At 55.5% G+C, this 25,938-nt stretch overlaps 1 protein-coding gene across 7 annotated transcripts in view; it reads right to left on the bottom strand.

Moving 5' to 3' along the window:
* Window positions 1-8,825: 8,825 nt before the first annotated feature.
* The window catches only part of PAX5 (paired box 5), a 154,916-nt gene continuing 137,803 nt past the window's right edge, over window positions 8,826-25,938 (bottom strand). For 3 of the 7 annotated variants that reach the window (XM_006103225.3, XM_023744545.1, XM_023744547.1), the window contains 2 exons: window positions 12,532-12,618; window positions 8,826-9,293 (listed from right to left, as the gene is read on the bottom strand). In XM_006103225.3, coding sequence (XP_006103287.1) covers window positions 9,217-9,293; window positions 12,532-12,618 — 164 coding nt within the window. In that variant the 3' untranslated portion in view covers window positions 8,826-9,216. The remainder of the gene's footprint in view (window positions 9,294-12,531; window positions 12,619-25,938) is intronic. The other 4 variants (XM_023744548.1, XM_023744549.1, XM_023744546.1 and 1 more) reach the window with 3 other exon arrangements.

Genomic DNA, 25,938 nt, shown 5'->3' with positions numbered 1-25,938 from the left:
CTGAGCTTAGCTCAGAGGAGGGTCCAACTGGAGTCGACTTTTGGATGTGAAAGTTTTACTTCCTTACAGCAGGGAAACTATCTTGGCAAAACTCACATTTGTCGTTGGGAAAAACTTTCACACAATGCATGACATTTGTTCCTCATAACACCTTCTAGGTCAATGCCATGCAGTTTGTACCCACGGCACAGAGGAAGGAACCAAGGCTCCTGGAAGTTGGCTGCTCACATCAGCAAGAGCTGGAGCTGAGACTCCCAGCCAAGGTTCTTAGGAACCTTTATCCCTGTCTGTTGCCACAGCCCCGGCACAGCTCTGGCCCCATCACCTTGCATGGGGCCTGGTTCCAGCAGGAGTGTGAGGAATGAATGGGCCTGAAGCTAAAGCCTCCCATGACAGACCTCAGGCGTCCCATCTGTCCCTCTTCGTGATGCTCGCTGAGGGCAGAGGTGCTGCTGGAGGCCGCCTGAACATCTTCAGGGTTGGCATTTCCACCCTCTACTGGAGGGCTTGCCCACGGCCTCTATTCTGCTGTCGTGTGGGGGCTGCACACGCCCTGGTGACTGGTGCCCATATCCCCGGAGGGCAGGCATAAGGCCTCTGTCCCAGGAGACCCAGGGACAAGAGCTGCAACATCAGGGGTAGAGGTCCCTGTTCTGTCTCACCAGTTCCAAATGCTGCTGCTTCTCTTTGAAATGTGTGCTTCTAAGTCATCAGCACTGGAAAGAAAGGAGCTGGGCCCGGGCTCCGCGTGGCAGCGTGTCTCTCTCTCTCTTTCCCTCAGGAATCACCTTCGTCGCCATCCATTGCTGAAATGAATGGAGGCCGTGCAGCCAACTTTATTAAATATGAATGAGTCGCAGCCCATGGCCCCCACGCGGTCACTCGCCTACTCCATCTCTGGCAATTACTGTGATGCACACACTGTGCCAAGGGGCACAGCGGTCCCTGCCTGCCCTTGCAGACTGACACCACCCAGCAGGGGCAGGGCTCGGGTCTGCAGCTGCCCTGGCCCTGCTGGAAAGCCACCTCAGGGCTCCCAAGCAGCCAAAATGCTCAGCTCTGAAGGCACAGGGACAGGGTACTTTCCACAGAAGGATTGTGGACCCTTGAGCTCTAAGCTCTGGTCAGATACAGCCTGCGGCTTTGGAGCTCAAAGACAAGGTCTCCAGGCTTCTGAGCTCTGTCTGCGTGTTAGAGGCATGTGGGAGCACCCGGTTTTAAGATCCAGCCTAGATCAAGGTGAAGAGCATGTGTGCGTGCACACACTTTTACTGAGCGCAGATTTGCCGTGTTAACGTGAACCTCACAAGAAGCCCCTAGATTGTGAGCTTCCTGTCAGCAGGGTCCTTGTTAGCCCTGTTCACTTCTGTGTCTCCAGTGCTGGGGACAGAGTAGATGCCCAGTCACTATCTGTTGAATAAATGAATGAGGTGGATGCTACCGAACACTTTAGAACTAACAAAGTTAAGGTTACAGAACTCAACCGAGGTTCCCCCGCCAGCTTCAGAGCCAGGAGTCAAACCCAGGGCGGGAGCTCAACCATCGCTCCACTTGGCCAAGCCAGCTGGTAGCTGCCTGGAGCGTCTCCAGGGCAAGACTCGGGCTCTGGCCCTGCTCAGGCCACAGTCCTCCATTCTCGTTGTTCAGATTTGTTTTGACCCCAATTTCATCAGGAGAAGCCAATACCAGTCCCCACAACTCGATGTGGCTTGGTCCAAGTTACCGAAGACCATCTATGAGGTGGTAAAAATAAGTGAGATCAAATCCTTATTCTGAACTTAAAAAATTACTTTTATTTTAGGAACCAATAAAATTATGGCAAATATTTACAAATAATTATCTCACATAAAGGTTACATAAAATCAATTCTTCACAAGTAACAGTCACTCATGAAAAGACACACAGATATTAAAAACTACGCCAATCTTATTGCAAATTTTTCCAACTAATCTAAAATAAAAGTCTTGCAGTCAACCATTTAACTTAAAATAAAACCACAAATTCCAGGTTTGACCAGAAAAAAAAAAGTTAAAAAATTAAAACAAAATCCCACCCCTGTTGTCTCCCAAATCCCACCCCAAGCCCCTGCCCTCCTCCCAGCAAAAGAAAAATATGTCCAACATCTTTGGCAAATTGGCACTGCTGTAATTACATTCAAATATTATTACACACAAAAGCAACACACGTCACTAAGAAAAAAACACACCAATGTTTCCGGTCAGTTATTTTCTACTAGAAAAAAAAGAATACAAAACATACACATTTTTAAGCTTTTTCTTTTTCTTTTTTTCAACCTGTTGGAGACAGAACATCTCCCACTTCCAAAGGCAATTCAATTGTGGGGTGTTTTTTTGTTGGTTTTTATTGTGATTTTTTTTTTTTTTTACAAGTAAGCATCTATGCAGGCATCACAAACTTTGGTGGATACGTATTTCTTTGATGCTGGAGGGTCAGTCCCTAAGACAGAGTCAACTGTCAAAGAATGAAAAGCAAAATCCATGTGTCTTCCGGGCAAAGAGTTCCATTTGCAACGGAGTCAGCATTTCTACAAAGACTCAATGTCCAAAGGCCACTAGAGAGTGAAAAACCAGGGTAGCATCTTCCAGTGAGAGTCAGATTTCCACCCTCAGCCCGAACATGGAGGAGGCCCAGCCGCTGGGGCCAAGAAGTGGGGCCCTCAGTACCCGAGACCCCACACTGTGCTGGCAGCTTGGGGTCAGGGGATGGGCCTGCCTCTTCCCGAGCCCCAGGACGGGCTGCTGCCAGGTCTGCTCGCCTTCTCTAACCAACGGCGAGGACAGCAGGCAAGAACTGGCATGAGGAGACTCAGCGCTTTCTCTGAGTTTCAAGTACAGCTGTGATGTGGGGGTGTGTGTGTGCACACGCTCATGCGCACGTATGGAGGGGAAGGCCAGATTTAGAGGCTCAGAGCTTTGCAGGGAGTTTCAAATAGATTCAGGATTTATATATTTTCTTGTTAGTTTTATAGCAATTAATTGGCTATTGATTGGTTGGAATGTTCAACTCTCCATTTCCTCGAATACAATAAAATAATTTCATTAAAATGTATTCATGCTTGAAAATAAGGGAGCCATTAAATGGTTTCCTTTCTGTTTCACTCCAAGGGAAATGCACCATGTGTAAATCAAAAATCCATCATCCAAATCACCCGTTCTCAAAGGTGCCTTTGGAGAAAATGAGGGGCGTGGGAACAAGCGTTGTGATTTGGGGGTACGGGGGGCCCAGGGTCCACAGATGCAGATGCAGTGGGCCTAGATTGGGGTGTGAGGCTGTGGCTTGGCCTCCTCCAGCCAGACCTGAGAGTCAGGAAGGGGCACAAAACTCCCCCACTGTTCCCCATGCTCCCCTCCCTGGGCCTTGCTCAGAGCTGCCCCAATCGGAAGGGCAGATTCTTGCCCTCTCTCTGCTGCCCACGGGCTAAGCACACTGCCTAAGACCCACCCCATTTCAGAATTCGTCGAGATTCCCTCGGTAAATGGATACCAGTAAACAGCCACATTTTCTCCTTGAGCCCCTCAGGGGTCTAGGATGAGGGAAGAATACCTAGACTCACAGAATGGTGGTGATATTTACCCCCATCTTGAGATGGACTACACAGGACCTTTGGGAACATCTGGACTGAAACCACAGAACCCTGAGGTCCCCTTTGATTCTGGGGGTCTAGAAACCGAACCCCAATACTGAGAAATTATAGCGATGAAAGGAAGACTGGTGCCTGCCTGCTCCCAGCAAGCAGCCAAGTCGGAGAAGCTTAGCCCCCTCGTCAGGGGAGCAGGAGGGCAAGGGTCTTGCTTCCAATCCCCTGCCGTGCCCCCTGGCACCTGGGCATCGCTCTGGAGGCCTGAGCTGACAGCGGGGAAGTGCAGATCAACACTGTGGCTCCACCATGAATATGCAAGAGGGAATCCTGAGGTACGGGGACATAAGGGGACATAGGGGACAAGGGGCTGAAGGGGCTGCCGGGAGGTGGACAGACTGCCACCCAGGAGTCATGGCCTGACTGACCAGCTTCCCAATCATGTATTTTGTTGGCCTTGGACATCTCTGAGGCCAACAGAACGAAGGGAATAACTTCTCCAGGAGCACTAGTGTGCAGGCCTGGAAACCATCAGAGGCAGGCTCTGTCAGGCCAGGGTGGGTGACAAGCCCAAGACTGCAGAGCCAGCCCCTTAGCAGGCCCCCAGGAGCAGGTCCAGCTCAGAGTGTGGTGGGACCTACCCACTCCAGCCTGGGCCTGGCCTGTTCAGGGGCCTGGATTCTACCCTCGGGGCAGCTGTGTCTCAGACATATCTTGTTTCCAGGTACAGTCAGACCTCTGTTCTCAAATCTCTCCCACCTTAAACAATTTGTTTCTCGACCAAGTTGTTCACGGAAAAAAATGTCTCGGTTGTTGAACAAAACTTCAGTTCTCAACCCTGCAACCCTTTCATGCTGATACGTGTATGATCAGTCACATGTCTCTCAGGCAACAAACAAACAAAGGAGAGAATTCACGAGTATGAGTCAGTTTACCACTAAACTCGTGTTGTTAACATCTCAGGAAATTGTGCTGTGAATATTTTTTGTGTTTTTTTTTGCTTTTGTTGCTGCTTATTGTTATTAAATATGTACAGCAAGTCACCATAGGTTCTAAGAAGGTAGTGATGGCAGCAAAGTGAAAAGGAAAGTTGTGAAAACGATAGAGCTTTAAAAAAGAAAGAACTGTAAAGTATGATAGAGGTGTTTGCATGTCTGATCTGACTGCTGAGTATGGCGTAGCGAAATCAACACTTAGCACACCTTGAAAACACCTCTGACACATCATTTAAAATGTAAACAAACAGGTTAAAACAGAGTCCTTTGGGGGTCTGGAACCGATTAATTCAATTTACATTACTTCTAATGGGGAAAAATGATTCGGTTTTTGAACAAATCGCTTCTCGGACAGCCTTCTGCAATGAATTAAGTTCGAGAACTGAGGTTCCACTGTATTTGTCAGGAGTGCTTAGTTTGTTTTTAAGATTTGCTCCCCATGGCTAGGAGCTACATTCTGGCTGAAATGTCATCCAGAAGGGGTGGCTGCTGCCAGGGGCTGCCAAAGGCAGGGCAGTTGCTCTGGGATGTGGCTTCTCATAAAGGGATTTCACCCCTCAGTGCCCTGTGGTCACACCTGGGGCTTTTCCCTGCACATGTGAAAGGCCCAGCAGCACTGATCTACCCTCAAAGCCAACAGTGCCCCCACCGCAGCACCTCCGACGTTCAAGTTCACTACTGTCAAAGCCAAACTGTCTGCAAGAGCCCGGGATGGGGAGGAAGGGGGGCAGGGACCAGGGGCTAGGCAATGTGAAGTTCATCAATCTGGGCTCCCATCTCCCCCAGATTTACAACGAAGGGAAAGGAGGTGGAGAAGAAAGGGAGCATTGGACCAAGATTGGGCAGGGTCACAAGCTGGTGGCCAGGGGCTCATGGGCCTATTTTTTTTTTTTTTTTGGTCCCACGTCCCACCATCCATGCTGCCTCGTGCCCTTCCGGAGTTGCAAGGTTACCCCGCCTGCCTGACCTAGGAAGCAATTAGTTCAGGGCCCTTAAGATTGTGATCTGTGTTTCCCAGGCCTGTGGGCATCGGAGGGTCCCAATGACTCTGCTTGGTGACTCCTGAATATTGTCACAGCCAGGCCTGGAGTCTGATCCCCAGCAGAAAGAATAAAGAAGAGTGAAGGGACATCTCATGATACTGGAGCCCTAGACCCTGGGAGTCAGAGCTGGGCCTATGTCCAGGCCCTGTCAGGACTCAGGGTGTGGCCTTGGACAAGTTCTAATCCACCCCCTGGGAGCCTCGGGGTACAGCTAGAAAGGAGTCTGGATGAGTCAGAGGGTTGGTGTGAAGCTGGGCAGACTTTTGGGTTGGTTTCGGTGTTAATGAGAATCTAGTTGGACCATCAACACCACCCACACCCAGGCTTCTCCATCAGGCCAGACTCTGGCTTCCTGTTCTTTCTTCCCTCCTTGGGGGTTGAAGGGTGTCTCTAAGCCACACTCTCCCACGACAGGAGCACCATTCTATTGAGAGAGAATGAGGCCCAGGGATATCTAAGAATTCACTTCACCTCTCTCTTGCCCTGCGAGCCCCAAAACTCCAACTTCCCATCTGTAAAATGAGCACGGTGATTGTCCCAGTGGATGGTCAAAGATTGCAAAGCACCATGGGAACATCGGTTATGAAAGGGCCAACCCTAACTAAGGCGCCTTGGCAAAGGGATGTTGGGTTTGATATGTCATCAAATTTTTCTAGGGTGGAGTTAGACTAAGGTAAAAAAAAAAAAAAGTTCATAAAATCCACCATGTCCTTTTCAGAAAGCCAGAGCTAGACCGTGGAGCTGAAGGCCCACAGAGGAGCGCGCAGGCCTCTTGCCACCAAGCTCTGGCCTTGTGTTTTCCATTCAGAATTCTCTGGTGTCAGTGACTGTGTCCTTTGGAACCCTCCTCTCCCGGCTCCCGGGCAGCTCCGCAGAGCCGGGGGAACTCAGCGGGGGAGAGCAGCGATGAGTGTAAGAACATGTGTGCAGCGTGTGCTCTTGTGCTTCTGCCCGGCAGCCCCATCATCAAGTGGCTGTCTAGTAAGTACAATGCATCTGAGGACCAGCAGAGCCTCAGGGGAGAGAGGGAAGGCGTGGAGGGAGCGCACCAAAGGGCTGAGGAAGAACAGGATGGGTAGAGGGGTGCTGGTGGGGCCAGGTGGGCTTTGCGGAGAGAGGATGGTTGTGCCTTAGGCAGCCAGTTCTGGGAAGGCTGACCTCCTACCAACAGCCTGAGACCACAGGAGAGACCAGGATCTGAAGGTGCAAGAGTCCAAGAGGTCTGTGCAGCAGACTCCCGGCCCCACCACTTCCTGATATACTTTCTTCTACCTTGCCTGGCAGGTGGAGGCTGCAACTGTTTAACCAGCAGATTCCAGGGGAGAGGGTGTGCCTGCAGTGAGCTCATGGGCTCCACCTCCATCCTGGGAGACTAGCTTCCTCAGCAGTTCTAACAGCCCTGGGACACTCCCTGTGGGGCAGTGGGCTGAGAACCATCTACTGCCCTCACCATCCACTTCCCTCCCCAGGGATGGGAGGATCACCATGTGCCAGGGTTCAGGGGCCAAGTCCCAGCCCCCTCTGCCAGTCACTGCCTGGGGACTGCACTTTGCTGAGCCTCAGTTTCTTATCTGTCCCACCACCTTGCAGGGATATTGGGGGCCAAAACGCCTGGTAGTGGCCTAAGGAGGTCTGCTCTCTCTCCCTGCATGCCCCGGGCTTCCCCCAGTTGGGCCTCAGTTTCCCTTGAGGGGAGTTGGACTAGGTCTTCCTCAAGACTGATTTCCACCCTCTGGGTGTTCTTATTTCCCACGTGGTCTGAATGTTAGTGGGACTCAGGTGCCCACCTCTGTCTGCTTTCTCAGTAGTGGAGGGCCTGTCCCAACTCCCTGTGAGAGAAGAAGTTAGGAGAGAGCTGTCAGATGACCCTGCAGTCCCAAGGCAACCGAGGCTCAGAGAGGTGAAGGGTCTTGTCAGAGGTCCCACAGCAAGGCAGAGGTACGGCCAGGACAAGACCTCCCAGGGCCAATCACCTCAAGTGCGGGCTCTCTCTGCCCCAGCTCTCTGCCAACCTGGTGACATGCAGACATCGGGGACCCTGTCACATGTAATGGCAAAGTCCACTGTCATTGCTATAATTCAGCCCAGATTTGGACAGAGCTTCCACCTGGCTGTTCTGAGTTGGCAAGAGAGGCTATGCAAGGAATCGAGGCCCTAGGCAAAGATATGGTGGTTCCTGGCAACCCCACCTCAAAACCATTCCCAGTTCACCCACCAGTTCCTCACTTCCTGTCCTGTCCCTCTCTCAGGGGGCCTTCCTCTGTCTCCCAAAACCCTCCCAACTGGCTTTTACTGACCACTCCGGCCCACAGTGAGTTCTACAAGTCCCTCTCCAAGCTCCTGTAGCCCTTGGCCATGGCCCTGACCATGATGGCCCCTCATGTCAACAGGCAGACACCCACTGTTTGAAGTTGGGCACCTGCCCCACCTGGCACCTCCATTCCCAGCGGCATGCGAGGCTCCACCAGGATCAGAGAGCTGCTCAGGAAGTTCTGGAGATGCTGCAGGTGCGTGTGGTCTTCAGTGCAGGCAAAGTCCTTTTTGTTAACCACTGTCTACATGGCAGAACAGAATCCACTCACGGGGGTCCTGGAGGGGGAGGGCAGTGTCCGTGGTGGGTGTCCAAAGTGACCGGAGCCTGGGAATGCCTCCGAAAACACATCCCAGTTCAGCTCAGCGGTTCCCGGGGCTGGCGGGTCAGGAGGACCTCAGGCCCCGCCTTGGACCATGATCTCCTGGGTCCCATCCAGCCGCAATGTTCCAAGTCCACAATGCAATCAGCACCTGGGACATCTTACTTTAGAACAGTAGTTGGCGGTTCTTTGAGTCATTTGATATATGGGAAAGAGCTGTTTGCACCGCATTGGGCCCAGGGAAGTGGAGGCAGGAAGCCAGGGCATCTCCCCAAAGTGTGTTTTTCTTGGGGAAGAGTCTCAGCAGGCGGGGGCTTGGAGCAATAACCAGGTTAGTGAGACACCTAGTCAACACGCTAAAGAAGTAGCAACGAGCAGGAGGCCGGGGCCGAGTCGGGCATCCTCAGTCCCATGGACAGCTCCCCACGGCGGGGGCACCGGGGCAGAGGGGATGCTCTGCCCTCAGGTCTGTGATGCGCTGGGAGTGCTCAATGCATAAAGGCTGGCAGTCTGCTCCGTTGGACCTTTGGGCCCACGAGAGAAGCAAGAAGGTATTTACACAGGTGCTGTTGAAACGACCACAGCAAGCTCTTCTTCCCAGGCCTGGGCCTGAAGACGGGCAGACGGTCAGACAGCCGGGGGACTGGCAGGCGGGGCTGGGGCTGCAGTTACCGGCGGCACAGTCTGTTGGTTTGTGGAGACCCCGTCACCGCTGGGAGAAGCTCATTGATTGACTCTTAGAAACGGACAGGTGTCCAGAAGTCCAGCAGCCGTACCATAGAACCCCAGAGTCCCTGACAGGAAAGGGGGGGCAGAGTTTCAAGTGAGGGGGGAGGGTGCTGGGGGACGCTCTCGTCGGGCCCCTCCGGCTGTCTTTGAAGGGGCTGGGAGGCTATCACCCTCAGTGGTATGTGTCATCAGTGCTGGCGTCCGCCTGGCTCCGAGGGTCAGTGACGGTCGTAGGCAGTGGCGGCTGCAGGTGGGGCAGCTCCTCGGGCAGCGGCGCTGTAATAGTAGGGGGAGCCTGGAAGAGAGAGAAGACGGCATGGGGGTTGGAGGGCGACGTTGTGCCTGCAGCCCCCTACCTAAGGCACATGCTCACAGCAAGGAAGGGGCTCGGAGCTCTGAGCAAAGAGCTCTGGGGAACGCACGGTTGTTCTGGCAGGGCCGGGCTTCCTGGAGGAAGCGGGTCAGGCTGGGCTTGGGGGACGGGACGAGAAGACTTGGACGTGGGGAGACTGGGTGTGTGAGTGCGTGGAGCAGAGCGGGTAGCAGCCTGCTCCTGGGACCCGCAGACAGGGCTCCTTCCACCTCCCTGGGCGGCTTTATTTGACTACATGCTTTGGTTGCGGCCTCCAGGAGCCCCGCTTTGTGTTCAAATTCCTTCCCAGGGATGAAAGAGCGCCAGGGGCTCTGGGAGACCAGCAGAGTCTTAGAACTGCTGAGGTTAGAGATGCTAGGCCATCTCCTCTTTCTACAGGTAGGGAAACTGAGGCTCAACAAACCTAAGTCATGTGCCCAAAGCCACAGAGCCTCTCAGTGCCAGAGCCCGGTCTGGAACTCAGGTGTCTCCCCCTGGCTCAGGACTGCTGCCCCACAAGGCAGTTCACGGCCTGCTCCCCCTGCGCCGGAGGATGTGTTTGTCCAGGTGGACGGCAGCGGGGGCCCTGTGAGTCGTCCTGGCCCACGTGTCTGGTGGGGTGGGAACAGTAAGCTTCTTCATTCCCCAGGGGAGGTGACAGGTATGGATTCTGAAATCTCACCCAAATCCAAACCAATCCTGGCAATTCTCCCCAATAGCATGACAGCACCAATGCCTGGGGATTGCCAGCCAGGCTCCGCCACTCTTGGCTGAGTGACCTTGAACAAGTGGCTTCACTCCTCTGAGCCTCAGTTTGCCTCATCTGTAAAACGGGTTCACAGTAGCGCTGCCTGAGGGCACCATGACGTAAGGATATAAAAGTGCTTTTCTAAGCCCTTTATATGCACGAACTCTTAACTTTCCACAACAAGCCTATCAGGTAGGAACTAGTAGTGTCCCATGCAGCAGAGGAGGAAACAGGGGCAGAGAGAGTAAGCAGCTTGCCCAAGGCCATACAGCTCGTGGCACTTTAGCACCTGCCACCGCACCTCCAAGCCCAGCCCGGAGGAGCAGATACCCTACCCCTCACTGGGCCCCAGGAAGGCAGCAGTGACAGGGGCGGAGCGGCAGCGCCTTGCTGAGCTGTTCCCGATGAAGGCAAGGCCGCCAGCCCTGTGCCTACGTATTCCCGGAGATGGAGAATGCCGCTTCCTCCGTCACCTCCCTGGTCAGAGCCCTCACTCAGAGACAGCTGTCAGCCTCCCCTGCTCTCTCATCTTCTCTTTTCTGTGGGCTGGGGGCTGTTAGGACATGTGTGCCGTCCCTGCAGGCCTGGGCATGGCCCAGGAGCAGGAAAACCGCAGGGGCTGCCCCCACAAACGGGCCTCGGGGGACAAGAAATGGAAGTAAGCCTGCGCAGAGGACCCTGGCTCAGCCCTCTGAGCCCCCCACCCACCTGCCACCTCCTGCCCTCGGCTCTGACTCACTCCCCTCTCAAAGCCTAATCTCCTGGCTGCGCTGTCCAGTGGCCTCAGCTCGAGGGTTCCACGGCAGATCAAAATCGCTTGCCTTTACCGTGAACAATGAAAACATCGCCTCACAAAGCACTCTGTCTTCCTGGTGCCCATTAGACCGTCGTCTAAAATAAACTTGTCCTTTCTCTTGTCATTTTTCCTCTCTAATTCACATTATCATCAATTTACTTCCTGACAGTCATTCCCGGCTCCCACTCACGCTCTAATCCCTTTAAAGCGGCCACAGGCACTCCCATCTTAATCCTAATCGACCACTGCTGCCTTTCTTCCCACCTCCTGCCCTGTCTGCCCCCGCCAACCCCTTCGCCTCCCCCCACCCCCCCCCCCTAGTTCTAGTCCGCTCGGGGCCCCATGGTGCTGGGCGGGCAGCTCCTGGGGAGGAGGCCCAGCGGGGAGGGGAGTTTCCTGAGAAGTGCAGCTTCATTGGGTGGCACTGCTCATCCTTTCTCTGCTGGTGGTTCTGTGGAGGAGGCTTCACCCGGCCAGCCGAGGGTGGCAGGGGCGTGAGGGCGTGAGCACCGGGAGTGTGTACGTGGAGGGTCTCACCTGTTTCCACAGCTTCTACTGATCTAGCCGGAGCCTCAGAGCAGGTTCCCACACCTGCACCCTCCCCAGACTGCAGACATCAGGCTACTTCCCCTGCTCCGTGGGACTCTTCCAGATGAGCCTGGAGACACCGTGGGAAAGCCAGGCTGGTGGGTGTGAGGGGCCGGGGGCTTCTGTGCCAGACTACGGTAGAGTGAGCCTGGCAGCCCGCTCATCTTCAGGACAGTGAGCTGTGGTTTTTAGCTCCTTTCTGAACAAAGCTGCCGGTGTGATTACCCTCATTTCACACCGAGGCCCCGATTGCTTGGTGACCTGGCCATGATGCCCCAGGTTATAGACTTGGGCAGCACAGGGACCATTTCTCATGTTTCTAACTGCCCAGCACGGTTTAAACTGTTTCTGTTTTGCCTGTAGCATGAGGCCCGCCTCTTTGGGTTGGAAGTCAGAACTCACCCTCCCAGCCGCCCTTGCTGCTAGCGCACAGGTGTGTCACCTGTCAGACGGGCTCTCTCGCCTGTGACCTGGATTGGGCAGGAGCAACTGGAGGAAACGGGCTGAGAGACTCCAAGCTGGGAGTGGGTGGCAGAGGCTCCGGGCTCCAGGCAGTTGGCAGGACAGAGCTCTCAAGCACCCTGGCTGAGCAGCAGGGCAGAGCGGGCAGATTGGGGTGCCAACTGGCAGCAGCAGGAGTGTTGACGCTAGAGCAGCCCTGGTGGTGTGGCTAGGTGTGGTCCCTGGCTGTGCGTCCCACGCCTGTGTCATGGGTCCCCCCAAATCCCTTAGCAGATTTGTTTTCTGCTTAAACCAGCCAAGGTGGCTTCTGTTGTTTGCAACCGAAAGCCTGACGGGTAAATACAATAACCTGGTTTTCAAAAAATAGGCCAGAGCTGTTCTCATCACATACAGGGTCTGAGTGTTTAGGATTCTCAAGGCTCCTTCCTGTGGAGAGATGAGGCCCCTCTCCCTGGCTATGGTCCTGTTCAGACTGAACGGGTCAGGGAGAGGACCACGTCGCACATGGGGTATGACTATGAGTCAGGGTGACTGAGCTGGGTCCGCATCCTGCCGTCTGCTTGCTGTGTGACCTCCGCCGTACTCACCGAGCAGCCCCGGGTTGGGGAACCTCCAGGAGTCGTTGTAGGAGGGGTACTGAGGGTGGCTGTAGGGGCTCCCGGAAAACTCACTCCCTGCATGAGATGGGTGGGAGAGAAACAGGAAGCAAACGTCAAAGCAAGCTCGGAAAAGGCCAACGGCATTTGCCTCTTACATAAACTGCAGGTGCTTTCATTACCAACCAAGTCAAGTCCAGTGCACACCCTTCTTAAGTGGACAGCGGTCATTGGCATCATCTAGATTTCCCCCGTTTCTATTAGTGCAGTGGTTCTCAACCTTCTGGCCCTTTAAAACAGTTCCTCATGTTGTGACCCAACCATAAAATTATTTTCGTTGCTACTTCGTAACTGTAATGTTGCTACTGTTATGAACCGTAATGTAAATATCTGATATGCAGGATGGTCTTTGGTGACCCCTGTGAAAGGGTCGTTCGACCGCCAAAGGGGTCTCGACTCACAGGTTGAGAACCGCTGTATTAGTGGAAGGGAATACCAGCCTCTCACATGTGTGCCGTGAAACTGACGTGCCAGGTGTTCCCTGAGGTGCCTGGCCCACTTTGCAGGTCAGGAGACTGATGCCTAGGTTCTCTCACAAAATGGCCTCAGCACACCCACCAAGTCCTAAGCCTGGTTCTCAGCCACTCCAGGACCCCCGTGTGGATTTAGTTCCACTTCCCACGTGTTTTCCGCGTTGCTCCGCACCGCGAAGGCAAAGGTAACCTCAACTCTCGTCTGGCCTTGCCAGCTGAGAATCCAGAGGTGGCTGCACCCCGGCCTCGGCCAACGGGGAAGACGAGACGTGAAGTCAAGCCCTCCGCCAGGAGGAGGCAGAGGGCACTTTGCTGAGATGGAGAGACAAGCCAGAGTCTAGAGGAGCGCAGAAGAGGCAGTGGGCGGGCCTCCGGGCACTGGGTAGGGGTAGCTGTTTGCTGCTCTGGGCATGCTCAGGCAGGTGGACACCATGGGGAGTGTGAGGAGGCAGGTGGGGCTTGAGGATGTTCCTCTCGCCCAGCTGCCCACGGAGCAGTGGTCTTGTGTCTGCAGCCCCAGGAGAGCCTCCTCGCCAGGCGTCACGAGGAGGGGAGTTCAAAACTCCTTCCCTTACAACCTTGCCGCCTGTCTGCCCTGCGGCTGGGAGCTCCCGGCGGGGGGCAGTGGGAGGCCGGGTTTGGGCCTTACTCATTGCAGAGTCTCCCAGTGCCTGGCCCACGTAGTGTCAGAAGCTGGCTGCTGAGTGGCCTTTTATGCCACTGGTTACAGAGCACGTGGGCCCTTCCCTGGCAGTGGTGACAGGAGTTACACAGCCCACGGGACCACCCTCAGCCCAAACAAGCTCCCACGGATTCTTCTTAAGGGTGCCAACGAGCCAAAGGGCAGGAGCCCTCAGCAGGGACCAGCCAGATGTCAGAGCGGGAGCACTGCTCTGCCCCTGGCAGCCGAGGCCCAAATGCAGGGCCCGCGGGACTTGGTCAGGTGCGGCCAGAACAATAAAGCAGGCCTGAGGGGCCCGCTGCTCCCACCCAAGCCCAGCCGGCTTCCTCTCCACCTCCCCACTTCCACAGGCAACCACAGGCATGCGAGCACGCACACACACACACACACACAGACACACACGCACGCACACACCACGTGCACTCCTCCCCAGACCTCTCTGGGGGCCACTCCCAGCCTGACAGGCTGAGCCTTCCAATTCTCTGTTTTTTATGCCTCAGTGGTCAGGGTGTCAGGTTCCGGCGTACTGAGGGAGAGCATGGTGACAGTGCCGGGCTGCAGCCGCCCAGCCTCGGCATATCCATCAGCTCCACAGCGCCTCCCCCTCCTCCTCCTCGGGGGCCCGGAGGGGGAGCAGAGAGACCGAGCAGCCTGGAGAAGGGGGACAACTGCTCGCTCCTCCAGGCTCTGGGCGCCCATGAAGCTGCCCCATCAGAGGCACTTCCTGACAGCGCCGCACCTGGGCCCAGGGCACCGACCACACGGCACGGGCCAGCCCTCCATCTTCATCTGACAGCATCGCGCCCGTCTGCCAGGCCCACCGACCCACCACCCCGTTACCCTCAGGCAGAGCCCCTCTGACCCCCCACCCCTTTACCCTCTAGGAGCTGGAGATGGGGGCCCCTAGAGGTGCAGCTGACCCAAGACAACGATCACACCATAAACACCACCTCTGATGACTGCCCCGCTCAGAGAACACCCTGGCCCTTCACCTCTTCCCACCGAGTCACCTGTACTGGGGGCTGAACCCTCCTCCTCCCGCCGCCCTGACATCTAGTAAAACCCGCTGCCCACCGAACGCCTTGCACAGCCGGGTTGGTGTTTTTCGCACATGGAAGGCAAGGGGAGAGGCCAAGCGCCACGGTGGGTGGTCAGTGGGTGGAGATGAAAGAATGTCCAAGAGCAGCACAGACCAGAGCCCAGGAATTCCACGGCGTCAGGCACCATGAGACAGAGCTGAGCAGCCAGTGAGCCAGTTTCCCCTGGAAGTGCCCTAGAAACCCTGGCAGGACATGGGACTCTCCCCCGAAGCGGGAGTGAGGGTTTGAGTCAAGCACGTCTTGTTGTCCAGGTGCCAGGACAACCAGCCCACGTTGTTGGTACCTTTGCCCTGAGTAAAGGGGTGGGTTGGAGGGGCACTAAGTGAGGGTAAGGGGTGGTGGGTCGGAGAGGCACTGAGTGAGGGTAAGGGGTGGTGGGTCGGAGGGGCACGGAGTGAGGGTAAGGGGTGGTGGGTCAGAGGGGCACTGAGTGAGGGTAAGGGGTGGTGGGGCGGAGGGGCACTGCATGAGTAAAAGCAGGAGGTGGGACTAGGCAGATGGTACAAGATGGAACCCCAGGACACTTGGGACTGACTCCCCATCTTCAGCTGCCTCCACAGGACCAAGAACAGAGTGTTGGTCCCCTCACAGGCTCATGGCCAGGATCACACCCACAGGAGTGCTCTATCCCCCACTCCTGCCCACAGCTGCCTACCCTGCAGGAGATGCAGAAAATGGCTCCAAACAGAGACGAGCTGGTTGTAAAAGCCATGCCCCGGCCGGTGTGGCTCAGTGGCTTGAGCGTCGACCCTGCGCCGAAAGGTCACTGTTTCGATTCCCAGTCCAGGCACATGCCCAGGTTTCAGGGGGGTGTGCCGGAGGCAATGATTGATGTTTCTCTCTCTCTCGCTCTCTCTCTCTCTCTTTCCTTCCTCTCTCTCAAAAATCAATAAAAACACATAAACAACTCAACGAGGTAACTAGAAAGGACTGATTACAATGAAAGCGGATAGGGGGCCACGAAGGAGGCACGTGATGTAGCTGTCCTGGAGGACACGGGCAGGAAAGTCATCAGCGTCAGAGACGTTCCCGGTTTCCCCTTCACCAAAGGCTCGGAGATGGCAGGAAAGCCGCAGATTCCTAAACCCTCAGAAGTGACAGGTAACCCGGCACAGCGTAGCTCTTAATTAACCCAAAACGACACCTGCCAGATGATGGGGATTTGCAGAGCACGCTGGGGGCCGACCCCGTCCGCAGATGGTGGGCGCCCACCTCTGCTCGAGACCTTGCCCGGCTGTAATTAACATACGGAAAGTCTTTCAAAGTGACTTCACAGCCAAGTCCTCTTTCTGCAGGGTGGACACTGGGCTTTGAGAGAAACTGTTTGCAAAGAAGGAGGAGGAGGAGGAAGAAGAGATTTGAAAAGGACCGTGAGATCTCTCCAGCCCCTCCCGTGGTTTGTAGAACTGCGTGATGTGCCGTGGCTCGGGGTCCGTGGGTAACCGGTGTGCTGCCATCTATGGCTGCAGGGACCACCGTGCCCACGCCGGCAGAGCCCGCCTTTCAAATATGAATGTTGCATATACAGTGGGGCCTTGACTTACCAGTGTCCCGACTAACGAGTTTTTTGAGATACCAGCTGTCTCTCGCCAATTTTTTGCATTGAGTTGATAGAGTAATTTGAGTTAACGAGCTCCTTAACGAGCTCGGTCTCAGAACGAATTAAACTCGTAAGTCAAGGCCCCACTGTGTGTGTGTGTGTGTATATATATATATTATATATATAATAGTGTATATATGCTACTACATTATGTGTATATATAATAATTTGTATCACACATGCATATACTTATATACTCATGTATACAGGGCGGGGCAAAAGTAGGTTTACAGTTGTTCAGATGGAGAATAACACAAGAATTAATAACTAATGATACAGGAATCAACTGTTTCACATACAACTGTAAACCTACTTTTGCCCCACCCTGTATATGGATATGCGTACACACCACACACACACACACACACACACACACACACACACACACACACTCTGGACTCTGGGGCTCTGTCAAAGCTCTCTGCGTGACCTTGATCAAGTCCCTTCTCACCGAGCCTCAGTTTTCCCATCTGTAAAAGCGGTGTATATGGGAGAGATTTAAATAATTGACCTCAAAGTGCTTTCAGCGCTAAGATTCTCCCCTGTTCTGTCTGCACTGCACCCAGCCCAAGCCCGGCCCCTTGGAGGCCAAGGCTCCCCAACCTCCCTGTCTCCAGAGCAAGGCCTTCCAGGCTCCCAGCAGGGAACGCAGAACCAGAGCGAACCCAGTAAAGGTCAGGCCTGTCAGCGCGGCTGCCCGCACACAGAGCATCGATCCGTCCCTGGGAAAAACCTCTTCTCCCACCAGCTCGGGCCAGCCTCGAAGGCCTTCAGAAAAACACAGGGAAGAGAAAAACCGCGAGAGAGGGCGAGAGTGAGGGGAGAATGCAGAATGTGTCTCGTGCCTGTCTCTCCGGGAGAGCCGCGGACTTTGCAGTTGGGCGGCGGTGCTGGGCGGCCACAGCGAGACTCGGCTGGAGCCCAGGCCGAGCCCAGCTCTGCTCTGACCAGCCATGGGGCGGCGGGATGACGGTTCTGGGCCTCAAGGTGGTCCTCTGGCGAGCGGAGGCTGTTGTGCCTTCAGCCCACTTGCTGCTGCCTGCACTACAAAGACCTGAATGCAAGGACCCGTCAGGGAACCCAGGGAAACCACCTCACTGTCATTGTACAGCGCCCTGCCGCACACCCGGCAAGGACCAAGCCTGTGAGTACTGCCTGAAGCCCGTGGTGGCATTCAAGGCCTTGCAGGGCCTGGTCCCCAAGGAGTTTCCCAGCCATGCTGCCCAGGGCCTCCCATCGGCCCTGCCTGAAAGCCCTGCTCCAGGCCCTTCCTCTCGTGCTCCATGGGCCGCCTTCCTCCCCTGCCTCGTGTCTGATCCCCTGGCTTGTCAGGACCCAGCTCCGATACCGCCTGCTCCAGGAAGCCTTTCTGGATCAATTGTTCCAGCTGAGAAAGAGCGTTCTCTCACTCCCCCGAGCCCGAGCCCTGCCCAGATTCAGGTGGTTGTGACTCTCCTCCTTCCCCTTTTGGTGAGTCTGTGGGAGGAACCAGGACTGATCACATGTGCCTGACAGGTGCCAGCAGCCCCTGGGCCCCCAGCACAGGGCCCTGCCACAGCACAAGTGCCGGCTGAGTGAGCGCTGCCTGTGCCGACAGGTGCTCCTTGAGCCAGCCCCACTCATCGTCAGACGGAAACAGGTGCGAGAAAGTAGTCGTGGAACCCTGGTCCTGGATCTTTGAAAGAAGCGTGAGACAGAGAGACAGAGAAAGGCAGCAAAACACACAGGAAAGAGAAGTGGGCTGTGTTCCCTGCAGAGCCCTGGGCGCAGGCCCCACAGCTGGAAAGGGACCCTGAATGGTGCTCAGCTCAGGGACTAGGGCCTCTCTGGGCCTCCTGTAACATAATGACAGCAGCAAGGTCTGCTTACTCCGAAAGAGCAAAGAGGCTATTTTGTTTTGTTCTGTTTTGTTTTTTAAAGCAAACACCACTGATAATTGGAGCTCAAAGGGAGTAGGTCCAGACCTAATTCCATGGGGCTGCAGCTGGGCTGAAACCCTGGGAAGGCTTCCCCTAGGACTCACTTGGCCATGGGAAGACGCTCAGTCCAGAAACCGGAAGACTTTCTCCGAGTGACCAGAGTGTGGCCAGAGGCCGCCAGCCTGCAGTCTCAGCTGCCAGGCGGCAGGTCCCAAGACTTCCGTTGGAATAACACTGAACTGTATTCCCGAGAACATCCAACTCCCACATCTGTGACGGGTGTCTAATCAACTCACCTACTCCACGCAGAGCTCGGTGCTAGCGCCCCCTTCCCCCGCCCAGGCCTCAGGAAACTCCCTGCATCTACGGGGACTCTTCGACCTAGAGCTAGACATTCCGTAGCAGCAAAGGGCAAGGCAGGTGTATGAACAGGGCCGAAGTCATAACTTGTCCTGGCTGGGGTATCCAGGAAGGCTTCTTGTAGGAAGCGGCTGTGATCTGGGCCTTGAAGGACATTGAAGCTGTATCCTTTAGTGGGTTACCGCACTCCGTCCCTATGCGCCTTTCACCGGTCTCAGCTGCATTCTGAGAAGTCAAAGTGCACTGTCCCTGTCCCCATGGAAAGGGGCCCGGCCGGCTCCTCAAGAACAGGAGGCAGTTCAGCAGGACACAGTGTGCCCTAGAGTAGAACAAGCCACTGAGGCCTGACTCTCCTCTCTTCCAACTCCCTGACATAGCAACTGCTCATGTAGGACACTGGCTGATAACCCCCTAGATAGCTCCGAGCCACATTTTATAAGTAATTGTGAAAAGGTTGACATTCCACACAGGTACCGAGAGCAGCAGTGGCTGCCACTCTGTGTTGATCACGGAGGTGATAGAAGACTGTAGGCCAGTCCCCGTCAAAGCCCCTCCGCCATTTAGCTGAGTGACCTTGAGACTTCACTTTACCTCTCTGAACCTGAGTTACTGTTTGCAGTGTGGCAGGTCAGCACTCACAGGACTAGGTAATATCAACGATCTTCCAAAGTCTTTTGTGAATCAAAAAGTGTGAGGGACTGTTTGATGCTTAACTCAGTCCCTGGCACGGAGCACGTGCTCTGTGTGACTGTTGACTGGGGCTTGTTGCTTCTTTTTTTAAATCCTCACCTGAGGACATGCTTATTGATTTTAGAGAGAAGAGAAGGAAAGAAAGAGAGAGAGAGAGAGAGAGAGAGAGAGAGAGAGAGATCAGTTGCCTCCCACACACACCCCAACAGGAATCGAACCTTCCAGTGCACAGATTGACACCCCAACCAACCGAGCCACACCAGACAGGGCTGGGGTGAAAATGATTTCCTTCCCCCCACATTTCAACAAGTGCTCCAAATTCTTGATTGTAGGGAAAGTCTTGAACTATCTGTCTCTGCAACTGTGATCGCGAGCGTGTCCCTTTCAGGTTCACTTAGCCCGGACCCAGGCCGGGTGGGAAGTAGACAAGATGGGTTTCCAGTCTGTTTGCCACTAGGAATACTTTTTCTCCCTCACTCCTGCCCAAGTGACCCTTCGCTCGCTTAAATGAGACCAACCCACTGCCCCTTTAAAGTGTTCTATGAGGCCTTTTGTGGGCAAATGGACAATTCCCACCTGGCTGCCTATAAAGCTGAAACAAGTCCCCAGCTCCCATTACCAGCTCCCGCTTAAAACACGGCCCCAGCCCCCGCCAGCTCCGAGGCCCTCCAACCTCCCGCACGCTCCCAGAGCCTCGGGGCCTCCTCTCAGCCCCATGTCAGCCCAAAGCTGAGTTACTTTTCTGTGGCCTAGACCTTGGCCTGTCCCTCAGAGCAGCCAGGGGTCCTCCTCTGAAGAAATCGCCTCCCCCTGGCTGGGCCCGGCTCGGCAAGGAGTCCGGAGCGTCCCCGCCGCTGACTAATGAAAGGAAGGTGATGGTGTCATACCTTGCTGGGAAGTCACGGTGCTAGTCCCGACCTGTGCCGCCTGCCATCAAATTTTAATGCTGCTGCTGACATGTTTATGGAATGCCTCACCCAGTGTGTGTGAGAAGACCAGACAAGATTTACCTCCACAATTACCACCTCGAAGCACGGGCTTTGCTGTGCACTGGGAGCTCAGCAGCACAGAGGCCCTGAGCCCCAGTGCGCCCCCAGGAACACACTCCATTCCACACACCTCCAGCCCCCACGCACAGGGCTTGGGGGAGGCGGAGATGAATCAGACACGGTCCCTGCCCACCAAGAGCCCGCAGTCTGCGGGAGGGGACAACACACACATAAATTACTCGGATCCCCAGTGGCTGGGGCCAGACCGAGGATACAGGTAGGAGAGGCAGCCTGGGCAGAGGAGGGTTGGGAAGTTATTTCTCTATCAACATCAGGGTCAAGAACGAGGCCAAAGAGGTTGCTCTGCTGGGCCATCTGGCAGCTCCTGCTCTGCTGCCCGCTCCTCGGCCTCGAAGGGCTCTGAGGGCTCCCCCCTCCCTGCTGCTGGCCTCAGGGTCTCAGCAGCCCCCTCTCCTTCAGGACCTGCACCCCCTTTAGTCCTTGGGGTGCCCTCTCCTGAGGCTGCCTTGGAGGAGATGCAGCCTCCCACCTCCTCACCTTTCCTCACCAGGTCAACAGCCCCTTTCTCTTTACGTTGTGCTGTCCTCCCACAGCGGAGCGGCCCAGAGGGCAGGAGTCACGTGCCACCACCACTGCTCAGCAAGCTTGATAAGGCACATGTTCTGTGGAGGGAGCTGAGTCAGGGCCACAACTGCCAGTTCTCACAACTGCCAAGGCTGAACCCGGAGGCAGGGGCCCCGGTGAAGTCCCACCTGCACCACAAAGCGATGGGAACAAGGCCCCTCCCCAGTCCAGGCCTCAGTTTCCCCATGAGAGCAGTGAGTAGGTCAGCCCTGAAGTTGGCTATGCTGATGGAGATCTCTCCTTCCCTACACCGAACTTCCATCTGTGTTTTCTGGGACCGGCCCACAGATCTGGCTGAGAGGTGGCTTTGTGGGGAAAGACCTGGGACGAGAGGGGATGTGATATCAGGGTCCAAGGAAGGAAGAGTGGAGAAGCCTCCTAGAGGAGCAAAAGCAGGGTTAGGTGGGAGAGCCCACAGGAGTGCTGGGGAGACCCGGTGTGTGTCTATCTCCATGCAAGGCACACAGCGGTCAGTACTTCATCCACCTATTCATTTCCCAAGATATTCACTGAGTTCCAGGCACACTGAGGATACAGCCGTGCACAAACCAGATAAGGTTTCTGCCCTCAGAGAGCTTATATTTTAATGGTATAGACAACAAACAAGACAAATAAATAAAAATAAAGCATACAGTGTGTGGTAAGGAGAAAACATAAAGCAGTAACATTTAGGCAGAGTGACGAGGGATGGCTTCACTGAAGAGGTGACTTTTGAATACAGTGATGAAGGAAGTGGGAGGTAGTATGTGAGTATCTGTAAGAAGAGCACTCTAAACAGAGGGAAGAGCACGTGCAAAGGCCCTGAGGCAGGACTGTGGGTGGTGTGTTGGAGGAGCAAGGAGGTGAATGAGGCGGTCTGTTGGCTGGAGAGAGTGAGGGGTGAAGAGGTAGAAGATGAGGTCAAGGAGAGAAGTATAAAGGCGGAGATCATGTAAGGCTTTGGCCTCTACTCTGAGTGAGCAAAGAGGGACATGACCTGACTCAGATTTTAACAGGCTCACTCTGGCTGCTATGCTGAGAATGTATTAAAAGGGACAAGAGTGGTAGTCGGGAGACCAATAAGGAAGCTACTGCAAATATGTATTGAAAGACTGACCCACACACAGAGTGAGCACCTCTGGCCATTGGAGCCTAATGCCTGGAGGCTGGGAAGGGCCAGCTGTGTGACCTGCAAGCAGATGGCCAAAGCCAAGGTCTGCTGGCCAAAGCCAAGGACACTCACGGAGTGAGGCCAGAGGGGGGCTGTTGGGTGGAGGGGAAAGTACCTGGGGTTCTAGTCCTGGCTCCGCATGACCTTGGGACATGCCCTTCTTCTCCCTGAGCCTATAACAGACGTGAACACCAAGGTGCCTACTAGGTTGTGGTGAGGATTCCATGACAGCATGGATGTACCAACTGTGTGTAAACTGAGAAGGGGTGTGGCAGCAGGAAGTGGTCCTGCCTGGTCCTGCCACACACCAGGAATGCCGGACGGTGATGCATCCCATCTCTCCACTAGGGGGAGCCAGGGCGATTCTTCCTGGAGCAGAAATGCAGTTTGCAGGCCCCAGTCGGGCCTCATCCAGGGAATGTCAGAGTCCCCTGCACGGCCCTCTGGGGTGGGAATGGATGTGTCCCTGAGCTGTCCTCAGAGTGTCTGTCTGGATCCTGTGTTGGCAGGACCTGCTCTCCAAGAGACGCTCGGAACAGCCCGAGGGCAGCTGTTGAGAGGTTGGTACATGGAGACCTGAAGTTCCACCAGGCTCATGCCAGGGTCCCAACAAACCACAAAGGGCAGGTGAGAAGGAAAAGCACACGGAAATGAAGTTACCCCTGGCTCAAGGCCTTTGGTCTGAAGCAGGCAGGCTGGATGGCTTTTAGTTCATTCCTGCACATCTGTGTGCGTGTGTGCATGTGTGTGTGTGTGAATGTGTGTGTGTCTGTCTGTGAGTGTCTGTGTGTGTGAATGTGTGTGTGTGTGTGAATGTGTGTGTGTCTGTGTGTCTGTGTGTGTGAATGTGTGTGTCTGTGTGTGTGTGTATGTGTGTGTGTGTGCGTGTGTAGGGGGGTGTTTATTTTCCCTCTTGGTCCACATGTTATTCAGTGTGACTTCTCCAGCCTTCAGGAGCATCTGCTCTGTGCCTGGCTCTGTGCTGGGGGCGGGGTGTGCTGTGGTGCAGCAGAGGCTCCGGCTCAGGAGCCCCCTCTGCTCTCCAGCCAGGAGCCAGTGGGTCTCTTTCATCCCCCCAAGTATCTGAAAGCCAAAAAGACCCAGAAAGGTTCCCTTAAAACAGGCAGAGGGGGCAGGGCAGCCATGTAGGGGAGAGCAGGTTGTTCACCACAGAAGGACCACCAGCTGTGGGCGTGTGAGATCCAGCCTGCTCTCCACTCACCAACCCCGAGTCCTGGTGTGGGCTGCCTCCCCTCCTGGGGGGAAGGAGCAAGGTCCCGAGAAAGAGCCTGGGGAAACCTTAGGTAAGCCCGGTGGCTTCCCCTCTTCCTCCCACGGTCGTTTCTTCACTTTGTGTCACACGTCAGGGGGGACGTAAGGATGGACACAGTGGATCCCCAAAGGCAGTCATAGCTGGGCCCACTGGGTTCTCATTTCTTTAGCCCCGAGGATGTGCTGGGCACGGGAAGAGGCACAGACCGCCTGCAAGGTGGCCTCGCCGGGCCTGTCACAGTCAGGGAGGAAGCGTGGCTGGCTCTCGGGGGCCTGCATTTTCTCCTGTTGGAAGGGCTCTGGGGCGAGCAAGACTGGACTCTGTGACTCTGTGTGGGCTGAGGCCTCAGCCGCTTCCTCTGTGAAGCAGGTTAACATCCACACTGGCGTGGTGGGGTTACCGCGAGAGCGGGCAGCTTGGGAAACGAAAGGCAGTCAGCACAGGGCCTGCCTGACAGAAGTTCCCACTAGATGTCCGTTACTCGGGCCTCTTCCTCCCTCCTATTCTGGACGGCTCCAGAGGAAGACCATCAAGATGCCTCCACCATAACAATTCAGAGACTGAGGTCCAGAGGGGGGAGGTGACTTCCCCAAAGGCTAGTAAACCTGGAGGAAGACTGAGACCCAAAGGTGCTGAGTCCTGGTCCCAGGTGCCTGCCTGCACCACACACCTCTCAGCCTCCCCAGTTCTCCTTCACAGCCGGAGGGGTCCTGGGCATAGACTCGGCAGCGATGTTCCAGGTGTGCGGGAAGGAGAGCAGGGATATGTTAAGGTCAACCCTGGAACACAAAGAAGGGGAGCCGGCAGGACTTGAACTTGCTCCTTATGCATGTGCAGGTGGGAGAAGGCACCCCAGAGTTCCCGCGGGGACACTCTCAGAACCCACCGGCCATAGGATCCCTGCGCCCCAGCCAGGCCCTGAGTTGGAGGCCACTCCTCCACCCTCACTGCCCCATTGCCTCAGTCCAGCCAGGGCTGGTGGACCTGAGCCCCGGCCAGCCTCCCCCACCAGCCCACTCGCCCGCCTGCCTCCTCAGTCTGGCCAGCATGGTGGCAGGCCCTGCCTGCTCCCCGGGGAGGCTGCCGCCAGGCCTGATGGCGCTGACGGAGGGAGGGAGGCCGCCAAGCTGTCAGTCTGGAGGTGCCCCTCGGAGCCCCTCCTGGCTGGAGCGAGGAGGGTGGGCCGGTGCTGGAGCTGGGCTGTCAGGGCCTTCACAGAGACAAGGCCAGAGAGGCGCTGCCTGACAGCTCGCCCACCGAATTAGGACCATTTGCATGCTAATTTCCAGCGCTCTAACGGGCTGGCATGCTGGCTGGGTGTGTAGCGTGTACAGAGAGAGGCGCAGTGGCCTCCCCACCCGCGATGGAACAATGCTTGACTGATCTAGCTGCGTTAACGAGCAAATTATGGTAATTTTGTTATTACAAATGCATAGAAATTTCCAAAGCAGGCAGCCATTCAGGGCAGCTCCCTGCTCCTCCCCGCTCCTAAGTACGGAGCCCCCTGTTTGTACACAGGGGCCTGGCACCCGTGCCAGGGATGGAGATTTGCAGGCACCAGGCTTCCCTGGAGCTTCCCGGGGAGACCCAGGGTGAGCTGGCCACAGGCCAGAGCCTCCCTTCCGGTCAGCAAGCGAACCCTTGGCTCCTGCACCCCACACACCTCACCCTCTGCTGTCCCCCAGGAGTCCGGGGCCTAGAAATCCCACAAGCCACCACATTCAAGCTGGGTTCTTTCCATTCTGAGCAGGTAACATGGGCGATTCTCCTCAGAGATACTCCTGGGTCTTGCGAAATTCAATTATTTCTGTGCTCAGCACTCAGGAGGAGCTCGGGGATTGTCTGATGACTGACGGAGTGAATGAGTGAAGGAGGAAGAGAGGGAGGAAAGAGGGATGTGAACAAGGGAGGGAGGGGGAGACTACTAAAGAGGGAGAGTGGGGAGGAAGGAAGGAAGGAACGAAGGGAGGGAGGGAGGGAGGCCAGAACTCATCCCACAAATGAGGACAATTAGGAGAGACACCACCCGGTCAGCTCACTGGTGGTGTAACCAATCCAAGACCTAACCAGAGGAGTTCACTTGGCCCCTGGCAAACCCCCTCGAGTCTGTAATGGTCCACTGTCGAAATCACAATTATCCCAGCTTTTCTAGTGATCTTTTTGATTAAAAGTATGTTTCTGGAAGTGTGCTCTGGAATATACCCAGGCAGAAACTACGTATTTCCAAGAATACGAGCTGCTCCCAGCAGCGAAGCGCGGGCAGTTCCAGGCACAGGGCCCTCTCAGAGCCCGCGCGCGGTGGTGGGAACCTGTTGGAAGCCAGTCCCCTCGCGGTGGGGCCGGCAGCTCCCCGGGCCTCTCCGTGTGACCCATCGACAGGCCTCCTGTTGAATGAGGGGAATTTCAGGTTCAGGCTGGTGTTATTGAAAGGTCAGAAAGTGGCTTCCAATCATTTGG

Source organism: Myotis lucifugus, unplaced genomic scaffold, assembly GCF_000147115.1.
Source record: "Myotis lucifugus unplaced genomic scaffold, Myoluc2.0 scaffold_472, whole genome shotgun sequence".
Classification (NCBI taxonomy): domain Eukaryota; kingdom Metazoa; phylum Chordata; class Mammalia; order Chiroptera; family Vespertilionidae; genus Myotis; species Myotis lucifugus.
The sequence above is the reverse complement of the archived record's forward strand: the minus strand, read 5'-3'. Positions and strand labels throughout refer to the sequence as shown.